Source organism: Notolepis coatsorum (assembly GCF_963971535.1).
Source record: "Notolepis coatsorum genome assembly, chromosome: 17".
Classification (NCBI taxonomy): Eukaryota; Metazoa; Chordata; class Actinopteri; order Aulopiformes; family Paralepididae; genus Notolepis; species Notolepis coatsorum.
In genome coordinates, this window is record NC_140181.1 from 106,435,698 (window position 1) to 106,460,697 (window position 25,000).

Sequence of the window (25,000 nt, forward strand, 5' to 3'; positions counted from 1 at the left end):
AAGGAACACCGAACACACCGACATGGGAAATGCACTCACCGTATTCTCCAGAGTCTCACAAGAAGAGGGATACCAATTTCCTCTCTGTGTTCAGTAGAAAGCTGTCCGCCTGCAAGCTACTCTCCGCCGCTTCCATTAATTTGTGCTAGCTTGCGGTCGGATAGCTTTCTACTGAACGCACAGAGGAAATTGTATCTCTCTTCTTGTCTGACTGGAGAAGACGGTGAGAGCATTTCCCATAATGTTGGTGTGTTCCTTTAACCCTTTAATCGCCGTTGACGCTGAAACACGTCATTCCCCGCCATGCTCATTCTGCCGTTGACGCTGGACAGCGTCTTTGATATCAATATTTAAAAGATCTGTGATCGAAATCATATTTCTCCCCCGGAGACATGAGATGTACTGGTGAGCCCCTATCAACTCTCTAATGGTTCAAGAGCGCCATCTGGTGGCCGATCGGCCTGATCGCCCAGGGAAGAAACAGGAAGTGGAAGCTGGTGCTCATTTCAATTTGGTCCGATCACTCGCTATAGGTCCCGGGACTCGATCTCGACACAATGGATAGCGATCCGTTGCCAATAACTCGATAAACAACATGATTTGGACGTATATACTATTATACAACCTGGAAATGGATCGGGTATTTCTACATCCCATAATAGAAAAAATTCTGGTCCACGCTCATCTCCCAACGGCGAGAGGAAGCTACGGTGAGTTTCAGCTAGGGCTGGGCGATATGGAAAAAAATCATATCGCGATAACGATATGATAATGTTATCATATTTCTCGATATCGATAATTATCGATTTTTTTTTTTTTTTTTTTTTTTTTTTTTTTTTTATAAACAACAGATGTATATTTATTTTGCAGCAATTCTTTGTCGTTGCCGCCATCTTTAGTGTTACATCCCCTCACACTCCAGTTCTCAGGCTGCAGCTGGTTTAAAAGCGAAAGTAAACCGGCTTCTCTGCTGGCTGTGGCTCCAGGGGGCCTGTTACTGTTCCGCAACTGTAAGTTACTTCCTGGGTAGGCCTGATTGGCCCCGACAGGCACGTGACAGGCGCGGCCACGCCCCGCGGCAGCCTCAGGACGCGCAACGAGGCTGCTGAGAGCTGTCGCGCGGAAATAGGCTGTCTATTGCCTCGCGCTGCAACGCGGAAATAGGCTGTCTATTAGAGCCATATGAAATCCGTTTTATTATTTTCCAAATTCCATTTAATTTTTTCCCAAATTCCATTTTTTCCGTTTTAATATTTCAGAATTCTGTATTTTGCCTTTTATGCTCATTTTACCATCATAAATAGTGTCTAATAAGTGGGAATGAATAAATGTCCACAATTGAATAAGATATAACAGTCCATTTAATGTTTTTAAGTGCTGCAACTCAGAAATACAGTTCAATTTTACACAATATTTTTCAATTAATATTGTGACAAAATAAAAATACATATTTCAAGTGTAAACAATAGATACAGCTAGCTACTGCTGACATTATCACAATGACAATGTCAGTAACCTAGCTATATCTATTATATTGTGATGAAATATAGTAATGCATAATTTAGGCACCTTTAGTTTAGTTTATTTCGTTTATAAAGGACCGTGTATAATGGCAATCGTTTGCATTAAACAAATGGATGGGTGCACTAGATTTAGCAAGAAGCTATCATTTCCATCTATAGTCCTATGTACTGTAACGTTTCATAGCTATTTAAGTTTATTTAGATTATAAAGGGCAGTGTATAATGACAATCGTTTGCATTAAACAAATCGATGGGTGCACCAGATTTAGCTAGAACTTCTAGAAGCTATCATTTCCATAGATAGTCCTATAACGTTACATAGCTATTTAAGTGTATTTAGTTTATAAAGGGCAGTGTATAATGACAATCGTTAACCAAATGGATGTGTGCACTAGATTTAGCTAGAAGCTAAACGTCCTAACGTTATAGCTATTTAATCACAATAGTGTCGCAAGTGTTTTTGCGGGTCCAGTCCACGGAACGTTGACAGAATTAGCAAAACACCTTATCACCGGAGGCATAAAAGTCATTAGGATACTGTTCTGCTCTGAATTGAGGGCTTATTGTGGAATAGTTTAGCTTCTTGACGATGTTAACACTGAAGCAGCCAGATGCTTGAGCACCGCGGCTGTGTTGTGTGTAACACGCTGTAGAGTCCCCGCCGCCTCCCCGGTCGTGTGTGCACCAAACGTTCCACCCAAAAACGAAATTTCAGTCCAGATTAGGCCAAATTCTGCAATATTCCACGTTTTGCAGTTGATTCCATTTTTATTGGTTAATTCCGCGATTCCGTCTGCGATTCCGTGAACGCGGATTTCATATGGCTCTACTGTCTATTGCCATTCTCTAAGACAAACTCTAACCTTAACCAGCTCCTTAACGGCGCCTAAACTTAACCCTTTAACCTTAAGCAACTCCGAAACTATGCCTAACCTTAACCTTAACCTTAACCATGCCTAACCTTAACCATAAGGCATAACCAACTCCGAAAGAATATTGCCATTCTCTAAGACAAACTCTAACCTTAACCAGCTCCTTAACAGCGCCTAAACTTAACCTTTCTAACCATAACCAACTCCGAAACAATGCCTAACCTTAACCAACTCCGAAACAATGCTTAAAGTTAACATGCCTAAACTTAACGGCGAACGAATGCACGTTAAAAAAAAAAAAAAAAAAAAATTGAAGGGAATCGAACTTGCCAGCAACGGACGGTAGGATCCACACCAATGCAGCGCTGCCAATTGAGCTATTTCTGGATAGTGAAAAAGGGCGTATTACTGCTACATAATCTACATAATGCTGCCGCGGAGCGTGCCGCGCGGCAGTGAAAGTTGCGCGTCCTGAGGCTGCCGCGGGGCGTGGCCGTGCCTGTCACGTGCCTGTCGCGGCCAATCAGGCCTACCCAGGAAGTAACTTACAGTTGCGGAACAGTAACAGGCCTCCAGGGGAGTTGAACAGTTCTGGCTCTGCTAGTTTATTTTCTATCTTTTGGCGCTTTTTTGGTGGACAAACCACCGCACATGTGCACCGTGACTTGTGACTGGAGTCTAGTTCTGCTAGCACACATAGCCTACTGTGTACAGACGGTTTCAAACTGTATTTTAAATTAGAAAGCAAACAAAATAAATGGACAAGAGAAAAATAAATCTCAATTTGGTCAGTATTGTCATTTGGACAAGCAAAGCCATTACTTTAAGTTGCAAGAAAGACAAGTCTGTCCACTGTCTCTGGTTTTAAAACTGCCCTGTTGCAGGTCACAAAAAAAAAAAAAAAAAAAAAAAAACGATTTTTTTTTAAATTTCGATATTCGTTATCGATTATTAAAATATATCGCGATATTTATCGTTATCGTTATATCGCCCAGCCCTAGTTTCAGCGTTATTTTTTAATGTCTTCTATACTAACTGCTCTAATGATCATATCACCCACACTAGATGAATGATATAACATTGCCCACGGAATTATAAACGACCCCCCGCCCATCCGGTCAACATCAGATCATACGTAGTAACTTCTAGAAGTACGTGCAGTTGAAATTTTTTATCTTGCGCCGATTGCTAACTGTATACAATCATCAATATAATGCATTTAGGGCTATAAATCACGTCCTGGAGAAAGCTGCAGAAAACGATAAAAACATACTTATACTTTAGACCGTATTTTAGTATGAATATGTGAATGAAAAAGTATAACGTTGCTAAAACGAGCAGTTAGTAAAGTATGAATTAGTAAAGTTACTAAAGTACGATCTGATGATGATTGAAAAGGGGTGGGATTAAATAAGTGTGTGCTTCTTCCCACTCCTTGTCAAATAATATAAATGACAAAAAAAAAAAAATGATATACATTTATTATTTGAACGGCTTAAGGCTATATCTGTACTTGATGTTTGTTTGTTATTGTTGCATATTTGAAATAAACTTCAATCAAATCGAGACAAAATGATTTCTACAACTTGCTTGGTGTGTGTCCAGGTCCTCCACCAGACCAGAGGTGGCCAGCGTCCAGGCAGTGGACGCAGACGGCAGCAGAGGCTGCTCCCAGCGAGCGGTGCTCCAGGCCAGGTCCACCCAGCCCTCCCGGCTGACCAGCATCATCCTGGTGGAGGACGTCGGTGAGTAGAGAGAGAGAGGCCACCTGAACCGCTCCCTCAGAGCTCATTTTGAACCCTTTCACCGCCGCACTACCAAACGGTTAACCCTTTCACTACCACACTACAGAAGGTTAACCCTTTCACTACCACACTACAGACCGTTAACGGTCTGTAGTGTGGTAGTGAAAGGGTTAACCTTCTCTGTAGTGTGGCAGTGAACGGGTTAAAAGGCAGCTAAAAACCTACTTCTACAGGCAGGCTTTTTAAAACACCCATAGCCGTTTTCTTTCTGTTTATGTCTTTTTAGTTTTTGTTGTTGTTTGTTGTTGTCTATTCTGTTGTTTTTAGCTCATTTTAACATTTTAATCGCCATGGGTTAAATTAATAATTTACCATCCCTCGCCAGCTCTATTTGTCTATGGAGAAGTTCCCCTTCTTTGCAGGGCTATAACTTTTTAAATTCTATTGCTAAATTGCCATTATTATGGCCCATTCAATGTCCTATATGTATTGTTCAGGGTGTAGCAACGTTAAACTTTTTCATTCACATATTCATACTAAAATATGGTCTAAAGTATAAGTATGTTTTTATCGTTTTCTGCAGCTTTCTTCAGAACGTGATTTATAGCCCTAAATGCATTATATTGATGATCTAATACAGTTTGGTAGGAATCTGTGCGAGATAAAAAATGTCAACTGGATGTGCTTCTAGACGTTTCTACGTATCATCTGATGATGACCGGATGGGGGGGGGGGGGGGGTCGTTTATAATTCCGTGGGCAGCGTTAGATGATTCATCCAGAGTGGGTCATATGTTCATCATAGCAGTTTATATGGAACACGTTAGAATATAACGCTGAATCTTACCATGGCTTCCTCGCGCCGCTGGCAGATGAGCGTGGAACAGAATTTTTTCTATTATGGGATGTAGACATGCCCGATCCATTTCCAGGTTGTATAATAGTATATACGTCCAAATCATGTTGTTTTTTCGAGTTATTTGCACCGATCGATGTTCACTGTATCAAGACGGAGTCTCTCTAACGATAGCGAGTGCCCGGACCACATATGGATGAGCACTACCGGTTCAAAGGTTAATTTCCGGTTGGCGATCTGCCGATCGGCCACCAGATGGCGCTCTTGAACCGCTAGAGAGTTCAGTGGAGCTTTGCAGTGTGTCTCAGGGCTCCGGAAAAGGAAATATGATTTCGATGACAGATTTTTGAAATATTGACATCAAAGACGAGTTACGGCGTCTTCAGCAGAATGAGCATGGCTAGGAATGACGTGTAAACTCGTTCACGGCGATCATAGTGTTAATGTTTTTTCTTCTCTTCACATGTTTTACTTCTTGTATTTTCACTGATGTTTTAAAATGCTGTGAAGCACTCTGTGCTGAGAAGGGCGCTATAAAAATAAAGTTTTACTTACTTTACTACTTACTAAAGTAACCGGATGAGAGTTAACCCTTTCCCTACCACACTACAGAAGGTTAACCCTTTCACTACCACACGACAGACGGTTAACTGTCGTGTGGTAGTGAAAGGGTTAACCTTCTGTAGTGTGGTAGTGAAAGGGTTAACCCTTTGTCGTGTGGCAGTGAACGGGTTAAGGGGGACGAACACAAGTGTATTGCACAATTCCTTATTCCTCCACCAGCCAACCCTTGGCATCGTCCATCGCTGTGCGACAGCTGGTGTCTGCTGCTCCTTCAGCGAGGAGTGGCAGCTGCTGTGAGCAGCCGCCTGGTGATAATACAGGGTTTCATCAGACATGGGGGTTCCCCCCCCAGAGGCCCCGCCAACGAGCGGCTTGTACAGTACATTACTTCAGATGTCTCCTGGTCTTCAATGACCTCACGCGGCCTGTGTGTCCCCGTCTGCCCTCAGTGACGGGCCAGGTGCTGCGGTGTGACGCCATCGTGGACGTCATCAGTGAGATCCAGATCGTGTCCACCACCAGAGAGCTGCACCTGGAGGACTCCCCGCTGGAGCTGAAGATCCACGCCCTGGACTCTGAAGGTACGAGGGCCACACTGGGACCCCGGGGTTGTCTGGGTTTCTCACAGGTTTACGGGGTTTCAGAGAGTCGGAGGTTTTATTTGCCATGTTTGCCATGTTTGGACGAATCAATATACGATGAATTGAAAATGGGGGACCCTGATGTAAACAAGCCGAAAGTCTTTCTCTGGTCTGCATCCCCTTAACAATTGTATGTATTGAGCTGTACTGTACTGTACCCATTCTGCAATCTGTTAATAGTTTTCAATCAATCAATCAATCAATCAATCCACATTGGAATACAGGTACAGAGCAAACCCTGTGTCTACAACTAATCCAATACAGGAGCAGAGTAGAAACAGTACAGAAACACAGACGGTATAAAAGGACAAAATGCTAAGGTTACGATCAACATCCACTAAAGTGCATAGTAGGGGTGGACGGTATAAACGGTATACGGTATAAACGGTATGAATTTGCTCTACGGTATGGATTTTGACTATACCGTCTAAACCGGTAGTGCAGCTCTAAAATACCAATGACGTCATGTAACCACAGCGTGACTATTTCACTCGCATTTACCCCTAAAAATAGATAGAATTAGTCATAGATAATAGATATGTGCGAACTGGAAAAAGTTATTTAGGAGGCTTCGCGCAGTGGGCGTGCCAGCCCCTACCGCACGCATGTAAACACGGATCTAGTAGTCTAGTGGGACGGGACTCGGGAGCTGTCGGGAGGACGGCGGTGTCTCCCTGAGCTAACGTTAGCTTAGCTACCGTTACAAAATGACCCAGTCAACTATTCACTTTTAGTTTAATACATGATGAGGCATTGTCTAACCGAACGGTATCTAGTCGGCCAGCTACCGATAGCTCCTGACATCAACAAACGCTCCACAAAGTCTAGTAGAGAGAGACGTGTGTGTGCTACCTGTTAGCCGTTAGCTCACGTTAACGCAAGTTAGTTCACCGTTCAAAACGAAATGTCCCATTGAACTAGATAATTCACTGAGGCGTTGTATTAACGTTATATATCCGGCTTAGCCGGATAGCTCCTGATATCAATGTCTTATAACACTGATTCGATGCGTATTCGAGCTGAGGGCTTGCTAACGTTATTCCAATATAATAGGGTCCAGGTGCAGCGCCGGAGAATCCTGGCCGTAGCTCTGCTCGAGGCTACTCGAGTATAGGTCCAGGTGCAGCTCCGGGGAATCCTGGCCGTAGCTGGAGGCTACTAGAGTACACACAGACAGTGGAGCTTGTTGCGTGGTGGCGATGTCTCGCAGATAATACAAGTACAAGTCTAATTATATAATATATATATTTTATAAAAAAAAAAAAAAATTATATAAAATATATATTTTCTTTTTTTATCAAAAACGATGATACCGTGATATATACCGTTACCGTCTATGCTTCAAATTATACCGTGATATAAATTTTAGACCATACCGTCCACCCCTAGTGCATATCATAGTAAAGTGCATGATGCATAGAGGCACAATTTACAGTAAACGTGCATATAATCAAAGTGCGTGATGCACAGACACACAGAAACAGCACTTCCACAACCTGACTAATAACACAGGTTGTCAGGCTTCCTCACAGGTTGTCAGGGTTCCTCACAGGTTGTCAGGGTTCCTCACAGGTTGACAGGGTTCCTCACAGGTTGTCAGGGTTCCTCACAGGTTGTCAGGGTTCCTCACAGGTTGTCAGGGTTCCTCACAGGTTGTCAGGGTTCCTCACAGGTCTGTCTGAAAGTAGAATATTTCCCTCTGTGTGGGCTGCCCCAGTAAAGGCTGCCTGCGTGTGAGAGAGGCTATGTGTACAGTGTTGGGGAGGAGGTAACTACATGTAGTTCAATGACTAGTGTCGCTACATTTTGTAATAGTTGGGTGGCAGTTTTAACTACATTCAAATCTCAGCAGTTTGGTCAGTAGTTAACTACTTTGTTGTAATGTAATTACAAACTACATGTTGCCCTAAAAAAAAGAAAAAAAAGAATGCACCCCACGTTTTGACTCTTGTCAGTTGAGTTGTTGCTCCGTGTAACTATGACATTCCAGACTCCATGATGTAGTCGAACTACTTTTCTTTCTTTTTTTTTTGTTTGACAAACAAAACGAATCCGAGTTCAGTTCCGTTTAGTTTATTGTATAATGAGCGAGGCACATACAACAAAATTGTCTGTCAATCAGAGACGGTACAGGGCAATCAATAAAAAACTATATAAACCATCACAGTCATAAGACACTTAAAAATACCTAGTTAAAAATACAATGTGTACAAATATAAGAGACCTATATAGGACTGTAGACGGCGCAGCATTGATGGTGGTTGTCAGGTAAAGCGACGGTGCATGTGTTGGGTGTGTTAAGTGTTAAGAGTTCATCAGGGTTACAGACCTGGGGAAAAGCTGCTTTAAGAGTAGTTTAGTTTGACCTACTTTTACATTGTGAAGCAGCTGGTAGCGTGATAAACTACACCTTTAGAGTGGAAGTAGCTGTTAGCTTGATAAACTACACCTTTAGAGTGGAAGTAGCTGTTAGCTTGATAAACTACACTTTTAGAGTGGAAGTAGCTGCTAGCTTGATAAACTACACTTTTAGAGTGGAAGTAGCTGGTAAATCCGCCCTAAAAACATGGCTCAGCAGCAACTCAAATTGGTCTTAAAATGTTTTTTTTATCTCTTTTATCATAACTTGGCTTTTATTTCTTTTATCATGAGTTGCTTTTAAGGGTTTGCGGATTTTCTTTTAACATTAGTTAACTGTATGAGTTGTCAGGTTAGGTGTTTTTATAATTTTTTTTTTTAGAATGTGTCCTGTCAGTGTACATGTCCATTTGTGTTTCTGTGCCTTTTTATGTTCCATGTATGGACCACAATGGAAACAAGCCTTGGCTTTATTGTGTTTTATCCATTTTTGACCTGCGTTATTGACACCGTTATTGTCTTGTCTTTTAAAATGTTTTTTTTGTCATACGATTTGTGTCAAAATAAAGTATTCAATTCAATTCAATTCAGCTTGATAAACTACACCTTTAGAGTGGAAGTAGCTGGTAGCTTGATAAACTACACCTTTAGAGTGGAAGTAGCTGTTAGCTTGATAAACTACACTTTTAGAGTGGAAGTAGCTGGTAGCTTGATAAACTACACCTTTAGAGTGGAAGTAGCTGTTAGCTTGATAAACTACACTTTTAGAGTGGAAGTAGCTGGTAGCTTGATAAACTACACCAGTGGTTCTCAAACTGTGGTACGCGTACCACTAGTGGTACTTGGTGGTACTGCTGGTGGTACTTGAAAACATTTCCAAAAAAGCGAATTTTTTATTTTTTATTTTCTTTTTGTGCAGTCAGGCCACTGAACTTAGAAGCAGGCCAGGCCAGTGTTTCTGGTTGCGGCGGCGCGATAGTTAGATAATCTAAGTGGGGAACAACCAGGAGATCACTGTGACAGAGAGTAATGCAGTCTAAACAGTCATAAATCTTTAATTAAACTTCAGCCCTGATCATAACCATTTATTTTTAGATTTCTTGTAATGTCAGATAAAAAATGAAATACTCCCACTTTTCTGAAAAGAGTTGGTGTTAAATCTGACATTACAAAAAATCCATAAAAATATGTGTTGCTGCTAATCATTGACACATGCCTAGCCTGTAATAATCTCCCCCAGAAAAATGTACTTTGCATTTGATATATTGAAAATATTTTACTTTTTGTGTGTTTTTTTTAACAATAATTTGTGATGCCATTAGACTAGGCAGAATTTCAGAAAATGTGCTTGTATAAAGTGCTGAAGGCATTTCGTGTTTATTTTTGGTACACAACATTTCTAGGGGTATTAAGGGGTGCTGAATCTAAATCTGCTGTATACCAAGCTCAAAAATGTCAAATAAGGCCTAAAAATTGAGAAATCCAACATGGCCGCCAGCACCAGGCCCTCTCTCCACAAAAACAGGTGCTAAACCCACAGTTTTTATTCTACTGATATGAAACTTTGCACAGAACATCTGCACCCATGGAGGAAGAAAGTAGGAATATAGCTGGGGTGCAACCATGAGTAACAGGGTGTTTTTGACTGTCTAACTGTAATCTTTGTATAGGCGAGGATAAAAAAAATGACATTTCTTCAGTGTTTGCAGGAATACTACAGCAATTTGGTAATAACTGTACAGTGTTGGACACCAACATTAGAATCCCCCAAGTCTTAGCTTTCTTCAGGTACCAAGTTTATGCAAGTAGCTCTTATAAATCTGGATATATAAGCATTTTAATGTAAGCATGTTGTTTTAGGCGAATTTTTGAAAAATAAATGGTGGGGCTTAATGAGTTAAGTGTGACTACACAAGGTACAAACTAGGCTTGGGCGGTATTACGGTATACCAGGGTATTTCGAGATCCCGCCGGTATGATTCTCAATACCGTGACGTTACAGACTGCTATTACACTGAGTTGATTGTAGTGCACAGCACGCGCCAGCAGAGGGTTACGTGGCTATTGTTCTGGGACTGGGAGCTAACGTTATAGTAGTACCTGGATGGTGCGGGGTAACTGGCTACCGTCCCGGGAGCTCACGTTGATACCTGGATGGTGCTAACTAACTAGCTACCGTCCCGGGAGCTCACGTTGATACCTGGATGGTGCAGGGTAACTGGCTACCGTCCCGGGAGCTCACGTTGATACCTGGATGGTGCTAACTAACTAGCTACCGTCCCGGGAGCTCACGTTGATACCTGGATGGTGCTAACTAACTAGCTACCGTCCCGGGAGCTCACGTTGATACCTGGATGGTGCTAACTAACTAGCTACCGTCCCGGGAGCTCATGTTGATAACTGGATGGTGCTAACTAACTAGCTACCGTCCCGGGAGCTCACGTTGATACCTGGATGGTGCTAACTAACTAGCTACCTTCCCGGGAGCTCACGTTGATACCTGGATGGTGCTAACTAACTTGCTACCGTTCCGGGAGCTCACGTTGATACTTACTAACTGGCTACCGTTCTGTGATTTGTTTACTTCGAGGTTGAAGAAAGTGCACTTTCAGGTTGAAAGAACGGCCCTAATCTCAACGTGTTTCAATATAAGCGTTATGTATGGTGATAACGAGTATATTGTTAGCTCCGCCCCCCCCCCCCCCCCGCTGATGAAAATGAAAGTCATACCGTCATATACCGTATACCGGGGTATTATGTCAGCAATGTATGATGTATGAAAAAAATTATACCGCCCAAGCCTAGTACAAACCTGAATTAAATGTGCTTTTGTACGTTTTCTTACATACATCAACAAGGACGTAGTCACACCGGTGATTCAAGAATCCATACTTGGCGCAGAACACCTTGGACAGGCACAACTGAACATGTTTGTGGACAAACGTTTGTGTGAACCTCCAGATAGTGACCAGCACCTGAACCTGAAATCACCCATTCGAAAAAAAACAAAGCCAAGACATTTGCCTCTTTGTATGAAGTTGTGCAACTTTCCAAGAACAAGCAAAACACCATCAAAGTGGACAGGCTCATCACAGCTTACAGAGCAGGTCGTAAGGTAGACCTTGACAATATCCTCCAGCATGAGTTCATGCCCATCCCGCCATCTCTGGCCACAACTAACGGGAGTCTACATTCCACCAACAAGTCTGTGTTAGCAAATATACTGACGAAACAAGTAAAAACCCCTGCAGATCTTACCCTTCAGGGACCCAGCTGCCTGGTCATCGATGGCCAAGCTCTGGTAATGGCACTCGGAAAGCCACCTGACACTACAACATTTGGTGACTATGCCAACAAGTTCACTGACACCGTGTTGAAGATGGGAGCAAAATACCAGAGGGTAGATGTCGTCTTTGACAGATACCATGACCAATCCATCAAAACAGGCACAAGGGTGAAACGCAAACAGCGCCACAGACCAGTACTTCGTGAAATCGTGTTAAACTTCAATATGAACAGGCTGACTCTAGAGCTATGTGGCAGGGCCTCAGAACGATGACAGATTACAAAGGCACCTCCCTCAAACTGAACAGTGACATCCAACTGGCAAATGATCTCAATACCTTCTATGCGATGTTTGAGGCTGGGAATAACAGCACCAGCCTACAAACCACTGCAATGGAGGGGGGGGGGGCACTGCTGATGGAGACTCAGTGTTCAGGATAACAGAACATGAGGTGAGGAGGACGTTTAAAAAAGTGAATATCAGGAAGGCAGCAGGACCGGATGGTATCCCCGGCCGCGTCCTAAAAGTCTGTGCCGACCAACTGGCCCCGGTATTCACTGACATATTTAACCTGTCCTTAGAACAGGCCGTCTTCCCCACCTGTCTGAAGAAGTCCACCATTATCCCTGTACCCAAAAAATCCAAGCATGCTTGCCTCAACGACTATCGCCTTGTAGCTCTCACCTCCATAGCCATGAAGTGCTTTGAGAAGCTAGTGAAGGGCTACATCTGTTCCTCCCTCCCCATCAACCTGGACCCCCTGCAATTTGCATACCGCCCCAACAGGTCCACGGAGGACACCATAGCCCATGTGCTGCACACAGCAGCATCACACCTGGACAAGAGGCAGGGGAACTATGTGAGAATGCTATTCATCGACTACAGCTCAGCATTCAATACCATAGTCCCCTCCAAACTCATAGCCAAGCTCAGGGACCTGGGCTTGAACTATGACCTCTGCCAGTGGGTCTTGGACTTCCTGACGGGCAGACCCCAGGTGGTGAGAGCAGGCAACTGCACCTCCTCATCCATTACTCTCAACATAGGGGCCCCCCAGGGCTGTGTCCTGAGTCCCCTCCTCCACTCCCTGTACACACATGACTGTGTGGCACAGCGGAACAACAACACAATCATCAAATTTGCTGACGACAGAGTAGTGGTGGGCCTGATCTCTGCAAACGACGAGAGGGCCTACCTGGAAGAGGTTAAGGTTCTAGCGGGATGGTGTCAAGAGAACAGCCTCTCCCTGAAAGTCAGCAAAACAAAGGAGATGATTGTGGACTTTAGGAGGTCGGGGTCAGGGACTACAGCCCCCTCAGCATCGACGGGGCACCGGTTGAGAGAGTGAACAGTTTTAAGTACCTCGGAGTCCACATATCCGAGGACTTGACATGGACTACACACATTGACAGTGAAGGCACGACAACGCCTCTACTTCCTTAGGCGCTTAAGGAAGTTCAACGTGAGTCAGAAGATCCTCAAGAACTTCTACTCATGCACAATAGAGAGCATCCTGACTGGCAATATCACCTCCTGGTTTGGGAATAGCACTGCACAAGACCGCAGCAGACTACAGAGAGTGGCGAGTTCAGCCGAACGCACAATTGAAGGTGGGCTTCCCACATTTACAACAAGCGGTGCATGGGCAAGGCTAAGAGAATAATCAAAGACTCCAGCCACTCAAACAACTGCCTCTTTGAACTGCTGCGGTCAGGCAAGCGATACCGGAGTCTCATGGCAAGCACAGAGAGACTCAGAAGGAGCTTCTATCCCCAGGCCATCAGGATGCTCAATGAATGAACAATGAACAATAAGCAAACCATCAACACACCCACAGCGCACATACACTCACTTAAATAAACAACACACTGTAGCACCCACTTTACCACTTTAGACACACTTTACACTTTATATTTATATTTATATTATTGGTAAGGAAATTGCACATCATTCTCATTCCTTATTGCACCTCACCACTACAAGGTGGCACCACAAGCTAAGCTATACCTCACCATTTTTGTACCAGCTGTACATACTGTATATATAGATACACTGAACAATTTTGTTGTTTACACTTGTTTACGTACTTGACTTTTTGACTTTCTATTTTATACTTATTTTATACTATCTTGTTATTATCTAGCACACTCTCAGGAGCAACACAGAAAGAAACATTTCATGCAAAGTATTATGTATTCTGTATGACAACTAATAAAGAAACTTGAACATTCACTTATATTGATATGGTAAAATAATATTTTTATTTTATTATATTATAATCTATTCTATTCTATTCAGGAAAAGTGGCATTGGATGAAGCTACTGTACGCATATTAAGGACTATCTAATTTGCATAAATGTCATGTTGATTAAAAAAATTCAAGAGAAAAGAGTTTGATGAATAAATCCATGGCCTGGGATCATCCTGCTTTTCTTTCTTATTTGGTTGATGAGTTATGTAAGGGATAATGTATAGCTATGTATAGCTACGTTTACATAGCTAATGTATAGCTATGTTTAGAACACCTCGGCGAGGCGCCTCGGTATTCTAAACTCCATGTCGGTCAATTATTTTGCGACAATGACCGAGTATAGGCTATACATTATCCCGCTTATTACATGGCTAACTTACTAACAATATACCTAATTCATTTTACACCATCGACAAGACGAGATCAAATGCATACGCAGTTGTTGTGTGGCTCCGCTGTCATTATTATTATCGCCGGCAGCCGGCAGGTGTGTCTGATTGCACTGATGCAGTGTGTGTCAGTGGGCTTGATTGCTGCAGCTGCGAACAGCGGTCATTATTGCTCGGCAGAGGTCCGTTATCGAGTAATAACGGACCTCTGCCGAGCGCTATTGACCAATCACAATCAAGCATTTCGGCGAATGTTAACACGCCATGTAATAAGCATCTATAACGACCACCGTTTCTGCTATAAATATGAGTTTCAAGCAACATTTTCTCAACTGATCTAAAATCAGGATATGATTTTAAATTCCTCATGTATGCAAACATATAAAAACACATTTCATTCATGTTTCTACCTTGTTTAGTCAAAAAGATATGCACTTAAATAGATTACAACCTGGCGCTGGCGGCCATGTTGGATTTCTCAATTTTGAGGCCTTATTTGACATTTTTGAGCTTGGTATACAGCAGATTTGGATTCAGCACCCCTTAATACCCCTAGAAATGTTGTGTACCAAAAATAAACACGAAATGCCTTCAGGGTTATGATTTTCTGAAAATGTACCCTGTCTACATCACACAAACTGACATTTAAAGGGTAAACATTCAAACATTTATTGAATATGTGTTTTCTTCTTTTTTACAATAATTTGTGATGCCCATCACAAACACTGGCATTTAAAGGGTAAAAATGCCTGCACCAGAATGCAGGAAATGAAGTTTTTGTAACAAAATAAGTGTGTGTGTGTGTGTGTGTGTGTGTGTGTGTGTGTGAGAGAGAGAGAATGACGGACACTTGCTTGCTGTGTGAGAGAGAGAGAGAGTGAGAGTGAGAGAGAGAGATAGAGAGAATTAAGTACATTGGCTGAAATACAGTTGTTCTTAATTTTCTCACTTGCTATGTGAGAATGTTAGTTATTATGTTCTCAATGCCCCTTGCATTGGATGAGTTGTGTGGAAGCGTAGTTCTAGTGCTATCTCTTTGTACATTGTGGCTGTGTCTGACAAAAGTTAACAATAAATAATGGTATCAGGAATACATTTGCCTCCTGCATGAACTGTGCATAGCTGAATAGACTGTATTTTAACGCCGGTCATATGGTGGTACTTGGAGAGCCAGCTACGTTCTCAGGTGGTACTTGGTGTAAAAAGTTTGAGAACCACTGAACTACACCTTTAGAGTGGAAGTAGCTGGTAGCTTGATAAACTACACCTTTAGAGTGGAAGTAGCTACTAGCTTGATAAACTACACCTTTAGAGTGGAAGTAGCTACTAGCTTGATAAACTACACTTTTAGAGTGGAAGTAGCTACTAGCTTGATAAACTACACTTTTAGAGTGGAAGTAGCTGGTAGCTTGATAAACTACACCTTTAGAGTGGAAGTAGCTGGTAGCTTGATAAACTACACCTTTAGAGTGGAAGTAGCTGCTAGCTTGATAAACTACACCTTTAGAGTGGAAGTAGCTGGTAGCTTGATAAACTACACTTTTAGAGTGGAAGTAGCTGGTAGCTTGATAAACTACACCTTTAGAGTGGAAGTAGCTGGTAGCTTGATAAACTACACCTTTAGAGTGGAAGTAGCTGGTAGCTTGATAAACTACACCTTTAGAGTGGAAGTAGCTGGTAGCTTGATAAACTACACCTTTAGAGTGGTTTCCCCAGCGCTGCTGGTGTATATCACAATATAATGGCGCTTGAATAATTAGTTTCTCACGCTAGGGAAGCTTCTGCCATCGATAACCGAATGGCTCATAGTCTTAAACACCCATCAGTCCACTCTCAGTGCTGTCCCGCTGCCTCCTGTAAGGCCTGTTCAGAGTGATGATGAAGCCATGGCTCCAGGCAGCCCCTCCTTGCCCTCACTCAGGCGACCGCCAAGTGCCTCTGTTTGTCCTGCCGCTCGCTCCGCCAGGTTCATTAGGGTTGACGAGGCGCATCATTCATAACCTGTTTCTTCGTGACGACGAGTTGCTCCTGGGCTTGTATTTTGGTGGTTTGTTTTGGCCCCAAGTGTTCATGTGGAATTTGTCATTGGATACCAAACAGAAGGTAAAAAAAAACTACTTTGAACGGTTGAACAGTAATCCAGAACTATTTTATTGCACTTTAAAAACAAATATTTTATATGTCTGCACTTTATATGTGCTCGTTTTATGTCTATTCTATTCTACTACTTATTGCACTGCACTATTGCAGCATTTACTCTGTCTATTATATCTTACTCTTTTTTATTATTGTCTATTTTTAAAACTGAATCAAACCATAAACAAGGTGGCCTGTTGGGATGTTACATAGATCCTAATGTGAAAAACTGTGATTTTATATGTCTGCACTTTATGTGCTAATTTTGTGCCTGTCTTTTTTCTGTTGTGAAGCACTTTGAGCTGCAGTTTCTGTATGAAAGGTACTATACAAATAAAGATGATTATTATTATTATTATTATTATTATTATTATTATTATTATTATTATTATTATTATTATTATTATTATTATTATTATTATTGGGGTTGTTAGACTGCAAGAGGAAAGGGCCGCAGATCCCATAATGATAAGAGGCTCGTGGGGCTTTGTTTCACCTTCATCCAACTGCTAGAGGCCCGGGAAAGACTGAATGAAAGATTTTTATGTTCTAACGAGTATAAAAACTAAAATATATCTGTTCATTTGACATATACAAAAGATAATAAAAAAAGTGAAACAGATAAACAAATCATGGTTTACCCTGTTCGAAAAGGGAGTAGGAAGAAGTATACACTTCTTTTTAATTCCTACCCCTTTTTAACTATCACAAATTATAATTGAATCTATTGTTAATTATATGTATAAACGCTGTATACAATCCAATTCTCGAAGACACTCTGATGTCACGAGACCGCCGCCATCTTGGTATAGGGGGACCATACGGATTTCTACCATCAAATGCATGCGTTGAGGTCCGTTTTTATTACATGTTTTATCACATTCTTGTTCATTTCATAACATTTTCATACGATTTGTTTTGAAAATATTGAGGCCAACATGGCATTTCACTATTTCGAAAGCCTTTCTGGTGATTCTAAGGCGAGATATGAGTCAAAGATCTCCCCCTGATTGACTTGACATAATGTCCATACAAAACACCTGCAGACATGGCCATCTCTCGAATACCCAAATTGAAGCTGCTGTGTTACGTTTTGTACTAATAACGAACACAGAAATCCAAATCGCAAGTTTTATATAATACCAGCTGATGCATCACGGAGGAAAAAGTGGCTGGTGGCTAACATTCGGCTAACTCGCTCTGTGTTGTGGTCGTGGTAGCTACATGCTAAGCTAACGTTAATTACATAATATCGAACCGATAGGAGCTTATCTTATATAATCTTACGTGGTGGTACCACGTGTGCCACTACCCGATCAAACATCCACGTAAGATTAGATCAAATAAGCTCCTATCGGTTCGATATTATGTAATTAACGTTAGCTTAGCATGTAGCTACCAAGACCACAACACCAGAGCGAGTTAGCCGAACGTTAGCCACCAGCCACTTTTTCCTCCGTGATGGTATAAAACGTGCGATTTGGATTTCTGTTTTTGTCATTAGTACAACGTGTAACACAGCAGCTCTTTGGCATTGTGAAGGACTGAAGAAAATTCCGCTTGATAGTCTTTAATTTGACGCTTTAACGATCCGTTTCTGCACTAAATGAACCGTACACAATGTACGAGGCGGGGCAGTTACCCCCCACGCTGCAGTTGCCTAGCAACAACAGGCAGGAAGTTGACTTCGAGAATACATTTATATATGAATAAATATACCTATAAATATATATATATACTAAATAAATACCACATGATATACATAATTTCTTAAATTTTTTATTTGCATCTTACACATACTACCAATCCCAATACTTCCCGATACCCATTTAAGAAAGAATTATATTTGTACATCTTTTTAAAACTGATTTATGTACTCTTGTTTTAGCTCTAACTCTAGATCAGTGGTGGGCAATTATTTTTCCCAGGGGGCCGAATGAGCAACTGAAAATATGTTGGAGGGCCGGACCAAAATTCCAAACTCAATTATGCATAATATACATTTTATTTCTATATAAAAAGCAGTAAATGGCATTGTTTTGACCCCTGGTAAGAGTGTATGTTATTATTTGGCAATTAAAAGGTGAGGTTAGCTTTCAAATAGAATTTATTTCCAAAATGATAAACAAAATGTGAAACATTAATAACAAAGGGCATTTTGAGTTTCATATACTATTGAAACAAGGATTTTCTTAGCTTTCTAAAGACATCACATCATCTTATAGCAAAAATAAACAAGACATGTCACTGAACTGTGTAAAGAAAAGTGTCCCAGTTTTGTAGCCTTTTTTTTACTTTACATGCCTATTAAACATTTAATGTTTTCAGAACTGTGCAAAAAAAGAAAAGAAATATCAAGTGTCCCATTTCACTTGTTATATTTCCACATTTTAGTGTTCTTCAGTTCTTTTTTTTTTCATTCAGTGTGAGAAATCCAGTCTCTGTTGAGCTTTAACAAGTCCATCAAAGTCAGGTTGCATGTCTGAGGTGGAGATGCGAAGCACAGCTGCCAGATGTTCATCAGTGAGAGAGGATCTGTACCTGGACTTGGTAAACGTCATGACTGAGAATGTCTGTTCACATATGTAGGTGGATCCAAAGAGAACCAACATCTTCTGAGCATGTCTCCTCATGTTTGGAAAGTTCTCCTCCTTGAGAGCAGAGTAGAACTCTAGCAGTGATGCTGACTTAAAGTGCTCTTTCAGTAGTGAATCAGACTGCAGGTCAATGAGTTCAAGCTGAACAACTATCAACACTGCAGGTAAAGGGAACCAGCTGCATTTCATCCTCAACCTTTTTGAAATCTTGAAAACGCCTTGAAAATTCATCATGCAGTGCTCCCAACATGGATGAGTACCTGTGCCGGTGATCAGCTGATGGTTTGACTTCTTTCAGAGTTTTCATGTGTTTGAGATTGTTGCTGCCTAGTTGCCTTGAAATTAATTGCAACTTTGTCATGAAGGCTTTCACATGGCTATGCATTTCATGAGCAAAAATGCCCTTGCCCTGCAGTTGTGTGTTCAGTAGGGATGGGTACCGTTCACATTTGAACCGATACGGTACCGGTACCTGTGAATCGATACCGGTACCTTTTTTCTGTACTTTAGTCAACAAATCCAAACTTCAAATAACCACACTTTCGACTGTTTTCGGCTTGCCCCGACTGCTTTGTTGTTGAATCAAGTCAAATCCTAGGTAAGCGTATATTGTGCGTGTTAACGTTGACACGAAAAGAAAAAAAAGTAAAAAAAAAAAAAAAAAAAAAATTATAATTTTTTATTATCATGTAATTTTTCGCGGGCCGGTCAAAATCATCCCCGGCCCGCGGGCCGTACAATGCCCAGGTCTGCTCTAGACTGTTCCACAAGAACTGTAAGAAAACACAAAGAAGGGTGCTCCAGTAGCACACCATGTTACCGCGCTGCGTCGCGGAACTCCGTGCTGCGTCACGGATCTGGTTGACTCCGAGTTCGATTCCCGGACTCGCCGTCATTTGCCGAATGTCTCCCCCTGCTCTCTCTCCCGTTTCACCCTACAACTGTCGGTCATGCTTGACCAGGAAAGCGATAAACGCTAAAAAATAAAGTTTAAAAAAAAGAAAACACAAAGACAGGAAACAATAGGAAAAACAAGTAAAAAATACATGCAGGTCATCCAAGCAGACAGACATAAATACACCCGTCACACTACAACACAAAACTAGCTCATGGATTGTCTATGGAGAAAAGGTGAGTTTTGAGCGTGGCCTGAAAAGTCTGTATAGTGTTTGCCGATTCGATGGTTAGTGGGAGCTTGTTCCAGAGTTTCCTAAGAAAGCTTAGTTTCTCTTCGTCACCAGTTTTGGTTGTTGGATCCGAGGGATCTGGAGGTGGATGAGTGGACCAGGAGTTCCTCGACGTAAGCTGGGGGGCGAAACCGTTTAAGGCTTTGTAGGCGAACATGAGCATTTTGAAATTCACTCTCTGCCTCACAGGGAGCCAGTGTCGGGATGTAAGGACTGGGGAGATGTGGTCCCTCATTTCTGTTGCCCGACTTGAGCCTGGCGGCTGCGTTCTGGACGAGTTGAAGGCGGTTGATGTTTGAGACCGTAGCAGAGCACTAGTCGTTGAAAGATCTATAGAAATGTGTTTTTCTCTGCATGGTCTTCCAAATACCAAATATCAATGTGTTCTAGAATAGAAATACTTTAATCATCCAGAGGGAATTTTTTGCACTACAAATCGCTCACTGTAAACGGTAAACATTTAGGTAGACAAAACCAAAGTCACGAATACGAATTAAAATAAGCCTAAGAATAAAATACGGTCCGGATATACATTTCCTATGTTACATTCTAATATAAAATATACAGAACTATACAGTAAGTGTAAAATTGTACTATGTTCGGTTTAAAAGTAAAAGTCCAGGAAGATAGTACTGTGCTCAGTGATGCAGTGAGGCACAGTGATGCGTTGTAAAGTCTGATGGCTGTCCGACTGAAGGACTTCCTGTGCCGTTCAGTGCTGCATCTCGGGAGTCTTAGTCTAGCACTGAATGTGCTCCTTCTGTCAGCAATTCTGTTTTGGTATTGATTTAGCCTTTTTCTGCCAACCGACCCGTCTCAAACTCCCAGGTTTGTCCGAGGGAGGATCAAGAGAGGGCAGGGTTCGAGATGGGTCCATTCACACTGTCGGCTCCTCTTTTTCTTCTCAATGTCTCAGGCAACACCTTCAGCACCCTGGCAGACCTGGTGTTCGACTGGACCATCGTGAAGGACGAGGAGGCAGACGGGTTCTCCGACGCTCACAACACGCTGCGGTGAATTCCCCCTTCATTCACACTAAGGCTGAGACCTCTTATCGATTTATCCATAACTGCGTGAAATCGATATCGATAGATTTTTTGTGTGCATGCGTAAAAAAAAATATATATTTTTTTTAAGAAAAAAATTAAATATATACCGTAATTCCTCTAATAGTAACCCCGGCTTGTATTTGTTTCAACTGTAGCGGGTACCAGGCTTGTATTAGGAGGAGGCCTGTATAAGAGGGAGGCCTATATTTCAAATTTTCAAACGGATCATAATGAATAAATCAACATTTTGTGTCAGTTTGAACCCAGTAAAATGTACTGGGTTCATTTATTGAAACCAAGTACTGTATGAAATAGTAAACAGTGCAATTACAGGTGGTCACTGGTCATTTCAACGTTTTCAAAGTGAAATCAAGTAACTAGCTCAGTATGCAGCTCAGTATATTAGTAACCCGGCTTGTATTAGGAGGCCGGCTTATAATTGCTTAGCTCAAGAGCGCACCCGGTCATTAATAGAGACCCGGCTTGTATTTGAGACCCGGTTACTATTAGAGGAATTATTACGTTAGTTTGTGTGTCACGTGCACTCACTGTAGTTTTTGCGATGCTGTAGTTGGCAGCGAGTCATGCTGAGCGCACTGCCAGTAGCCATCAGGAAGATGCCGCCTGAAGTGTGGCAACATTTCGAGAAGTTGGAGGGCAATAAATGTGTTGTTTGCAACGTAGCGAAACTACCGTTTTCAGGTAACACTACCAATTTATGCGATCATTTTAAAATATGGCATTCTTCGTTGCTCTCCGCCTCCTCCACAAGTGAGGTGCAGCAAGAAGTCCCACGTTATTTAGCGATTTTTTTTATAAATAATAATAATAATAATAATAATAATAATAATAATTATTATTATTATTATTATTATTATTATTATTATTTTATTATAATAATAAAAATATATATATTTAATCGATTTTTTTTCCGATTGATCGATTCTTCCAAATGGCATATCATCTCAGGCAGCCTTAATTCACACATGACTGTCTGCCGGATCAGCCGCTCAGCGAGCCTGATGGCTCACACATTAGTAGACGTTTAACAGCGTAATCAAAGCCCAGAAGCCCATGTGTTAATAATGAGGATGATTTAAAAAGGAATTATAATAATGATGGAGTGTTTTAATCAAAAGTAGTGGGGTGTTTTACTTTCACGTTCTGTTTCGTTTACCTTCAGAGACGTGATTAATCGCTCTGCAGGCGGAGAGGACGGAGAGGACCGTGCTGCTAAGTTAAAAGGTCTAATGCTTTTTACAATCTGTTCTTTCTCCCCTCAGGGTTCTCAAATTCTCAGAGTCCACGTACACACCCCCTGGGTACATCTCTGAGATGGAGCGCGTTGGGAAACAGGGAGATATCATCTTGGCGTCGGGCCTGAAAACGGGCCATGCCAAGCTAAAGGCCAAAATACAAGAGTCTCTTTATCAGGTAGGCTGTTGAATGTGTGCATTTGTTAGATCCCTTTCTTGATTGTGTGTGTCGGTGTAACGGGTGAACATTTTTCACTATGTGGTCGGGAATCTTAGCCCCTTATCTGTGATGTCACAGCAGTAGTGGTGGTCTAGCAGTCTATTCCATCTGCTCATCTGTGATGTCACAGCATTCAGTCTAGCCATCTAGGCCCTCTGGTCGGAGCAGCGGTGACCTGCTTGTCATGATGTCACGGTGCTCAGATTTAGTCTTGTGTTCTGACAGGGACTTTTTTATTAGATGACAGAGAATGATTAGCCACAGTATGTGAGCTATTATTATAATAAAGAAGCAATGAAAAGTCCCCACTGGGGCCAGGGCCACCCACCATACTTATGTTGTCACTCACCGTACTGTAAAGCTCTCTAGATCCTTAGATCCTAGGTCCTCCAAAGGTTATAATTATATGTAAATATAGCCTATATATGTACAAATCTAATCTGCAGTTATGAGATACAGTACCAAATATTATGCATGCGATTCACGAATAACCAAAAGCTAAATGCAATTTCAGTTTCTTGAGTTGACTCATAATCGCTCATACCTTAGCCAGTTTAGTCCAGTATCTTTTGCTGGGAAGTGCTTGTGTTGTAATGCTGTAACCATGGCATTACCAAACAGCATATGGTGTTACATAATGTAAACAAAAGACTAATTTGCCGTGGCAAGATTCTGTATGTATCAAATAATGTCTATGTCTACAAATAACCAAAAGCTAAATGCTTATTCAAGTTCCTTCAGGTCGATTCCTATTCATTCCTGCCATGATGCTACAACCAGTTCAGTCCGGTTAGGGTTTTGGCAGGGGAGGTCACTTGTTGTTGTCGTGATGTGCTGTAACCATGGTGACCCCGTGTGACAGGATGTGGGGGCCGCTGAGGTGAGACTGCTGATTCTAGAGAACATCCTGCTCAGCCCGGCGTACGACGTGTATCTGCTGGCAGGGACCGCCATCCCGTACAAGGTCCAGAAGATCAGACAGGGCAAGCTCACAGGTCTGTCAACAGGGTTCACACAAGGTCCTTGGAGTGCTTCAAGTGCTTGATTTTTACATAAAAAAAAGTCGAGGCCTGGAATTCCTTGAAAACAGCAAATCTTTTTACAAAGTGCTTAAAAAGTCCTTGAAATTCAAATCAACCATTCGCATTGAAAGTTGTGTTCATCCATGATAAAATTGTTCTGAATCAAGAAATTACTTATTTTTTTATATAAAGTGTAACTAATTGGTTTTAAACCCATACATATTGGATTTTTCTATAAAAAACAACATTTAAAAGTTAATTGTTTCCTTTTAACCCTTTTCTCGCCAATGACGTGTTACCACGTCATTCCTCGCCATGCGTAATCTGCCAATGACGTTTACAGCGTCTTTGAGATCAATATTTCAAATTTCTTTCATGGTATTCATATTTCACCCACGGATCCTTGACTGGTGCTGTAGATCTCCGCTCAACTCTCCAACGCTTCAATACCGCCACCAGGTGGCCGATCGGCGAGTTGCAACCGGATGTCGATAATTGTGACGCCGGTGTGTCTCCCTATTCGGTCCGGCCACTCGCTATCGCTCGCGGGACTCCATCTTGACACACTGGATAGCGATCCGTTGCCATAACTCAATAAACAACATTATTTGGACGTGTATATAGTATTATTATACAACCTGGAAATGGATCGCATAGATCAACATCCCATAATAGCAATCTTTTTGCTCCACGCTCATCACCCAACGCTACGAGGAGACTGGGGTGAGTTTCAGCCTGTTTTGTTTACCATGCTCTGATCTATATATCACCCATACTACATGAATGATTTAACGTCGGCCACGGACTTATAAACGACCCCCCCCCCCCCCCCCCCCCCCCCCCTCCGGTCAACCGCACATGATGAGTCATAACGTCTGGGATCATGTACAATTGACATTTTTTATCTGGCGTCAATCGGTATCGAACTGCATTTGATGATCTAATATATGCATTTATGGCTATAACTCACGTTTTATGAAATACTGCAGAAAACGATTAAAAACATATTTATAATCTAGACCGTATTTTTGTATGAATGTGTGAATGA

The 25,000-nt window shown here is 41.8% G+C and overlaps 1 protein-coding gene across 1 annotated transcript in view; it reads left to right on the top strand.

Moving 5' to 3' along the window:
* nup210 (nucleoporin 210) overlaps nucleotides 1-25,000 on the top strand; it is a gene marked incomplete at its 5' end in the record, with an annotated part of 214,458 nt that overhangs the window by 38,652 nt on the left and 150,806 nt on the right. Inside the window, 5 exons of the mRNA XM_084333618.1 lie at nucleotides 4,001-4,140; nucleotides 6,009-6,140; nucleotides 21,322-21,418; nucleotides 22,738-22,888; nucleotides 23,793-23,925. Coding sequence (XP_084189744.1) covers nucleotides 4,001-4,140; nucleotides 6,009-6,140; nucleotides 21,322-21,418; nucleotides 22,738-22,888; nucleotides 23,793-23,925 — 653 coding nt within the window. The remainder of the gene's footprint in view (nucleotides 1-4,000; nucleotides 4,141-6,008; nucleotides 6,141-21,321; nucleotides 21,419-22,737; nucleotides 22,889-23,792; nucleotides 23,926-25,000) is intronic.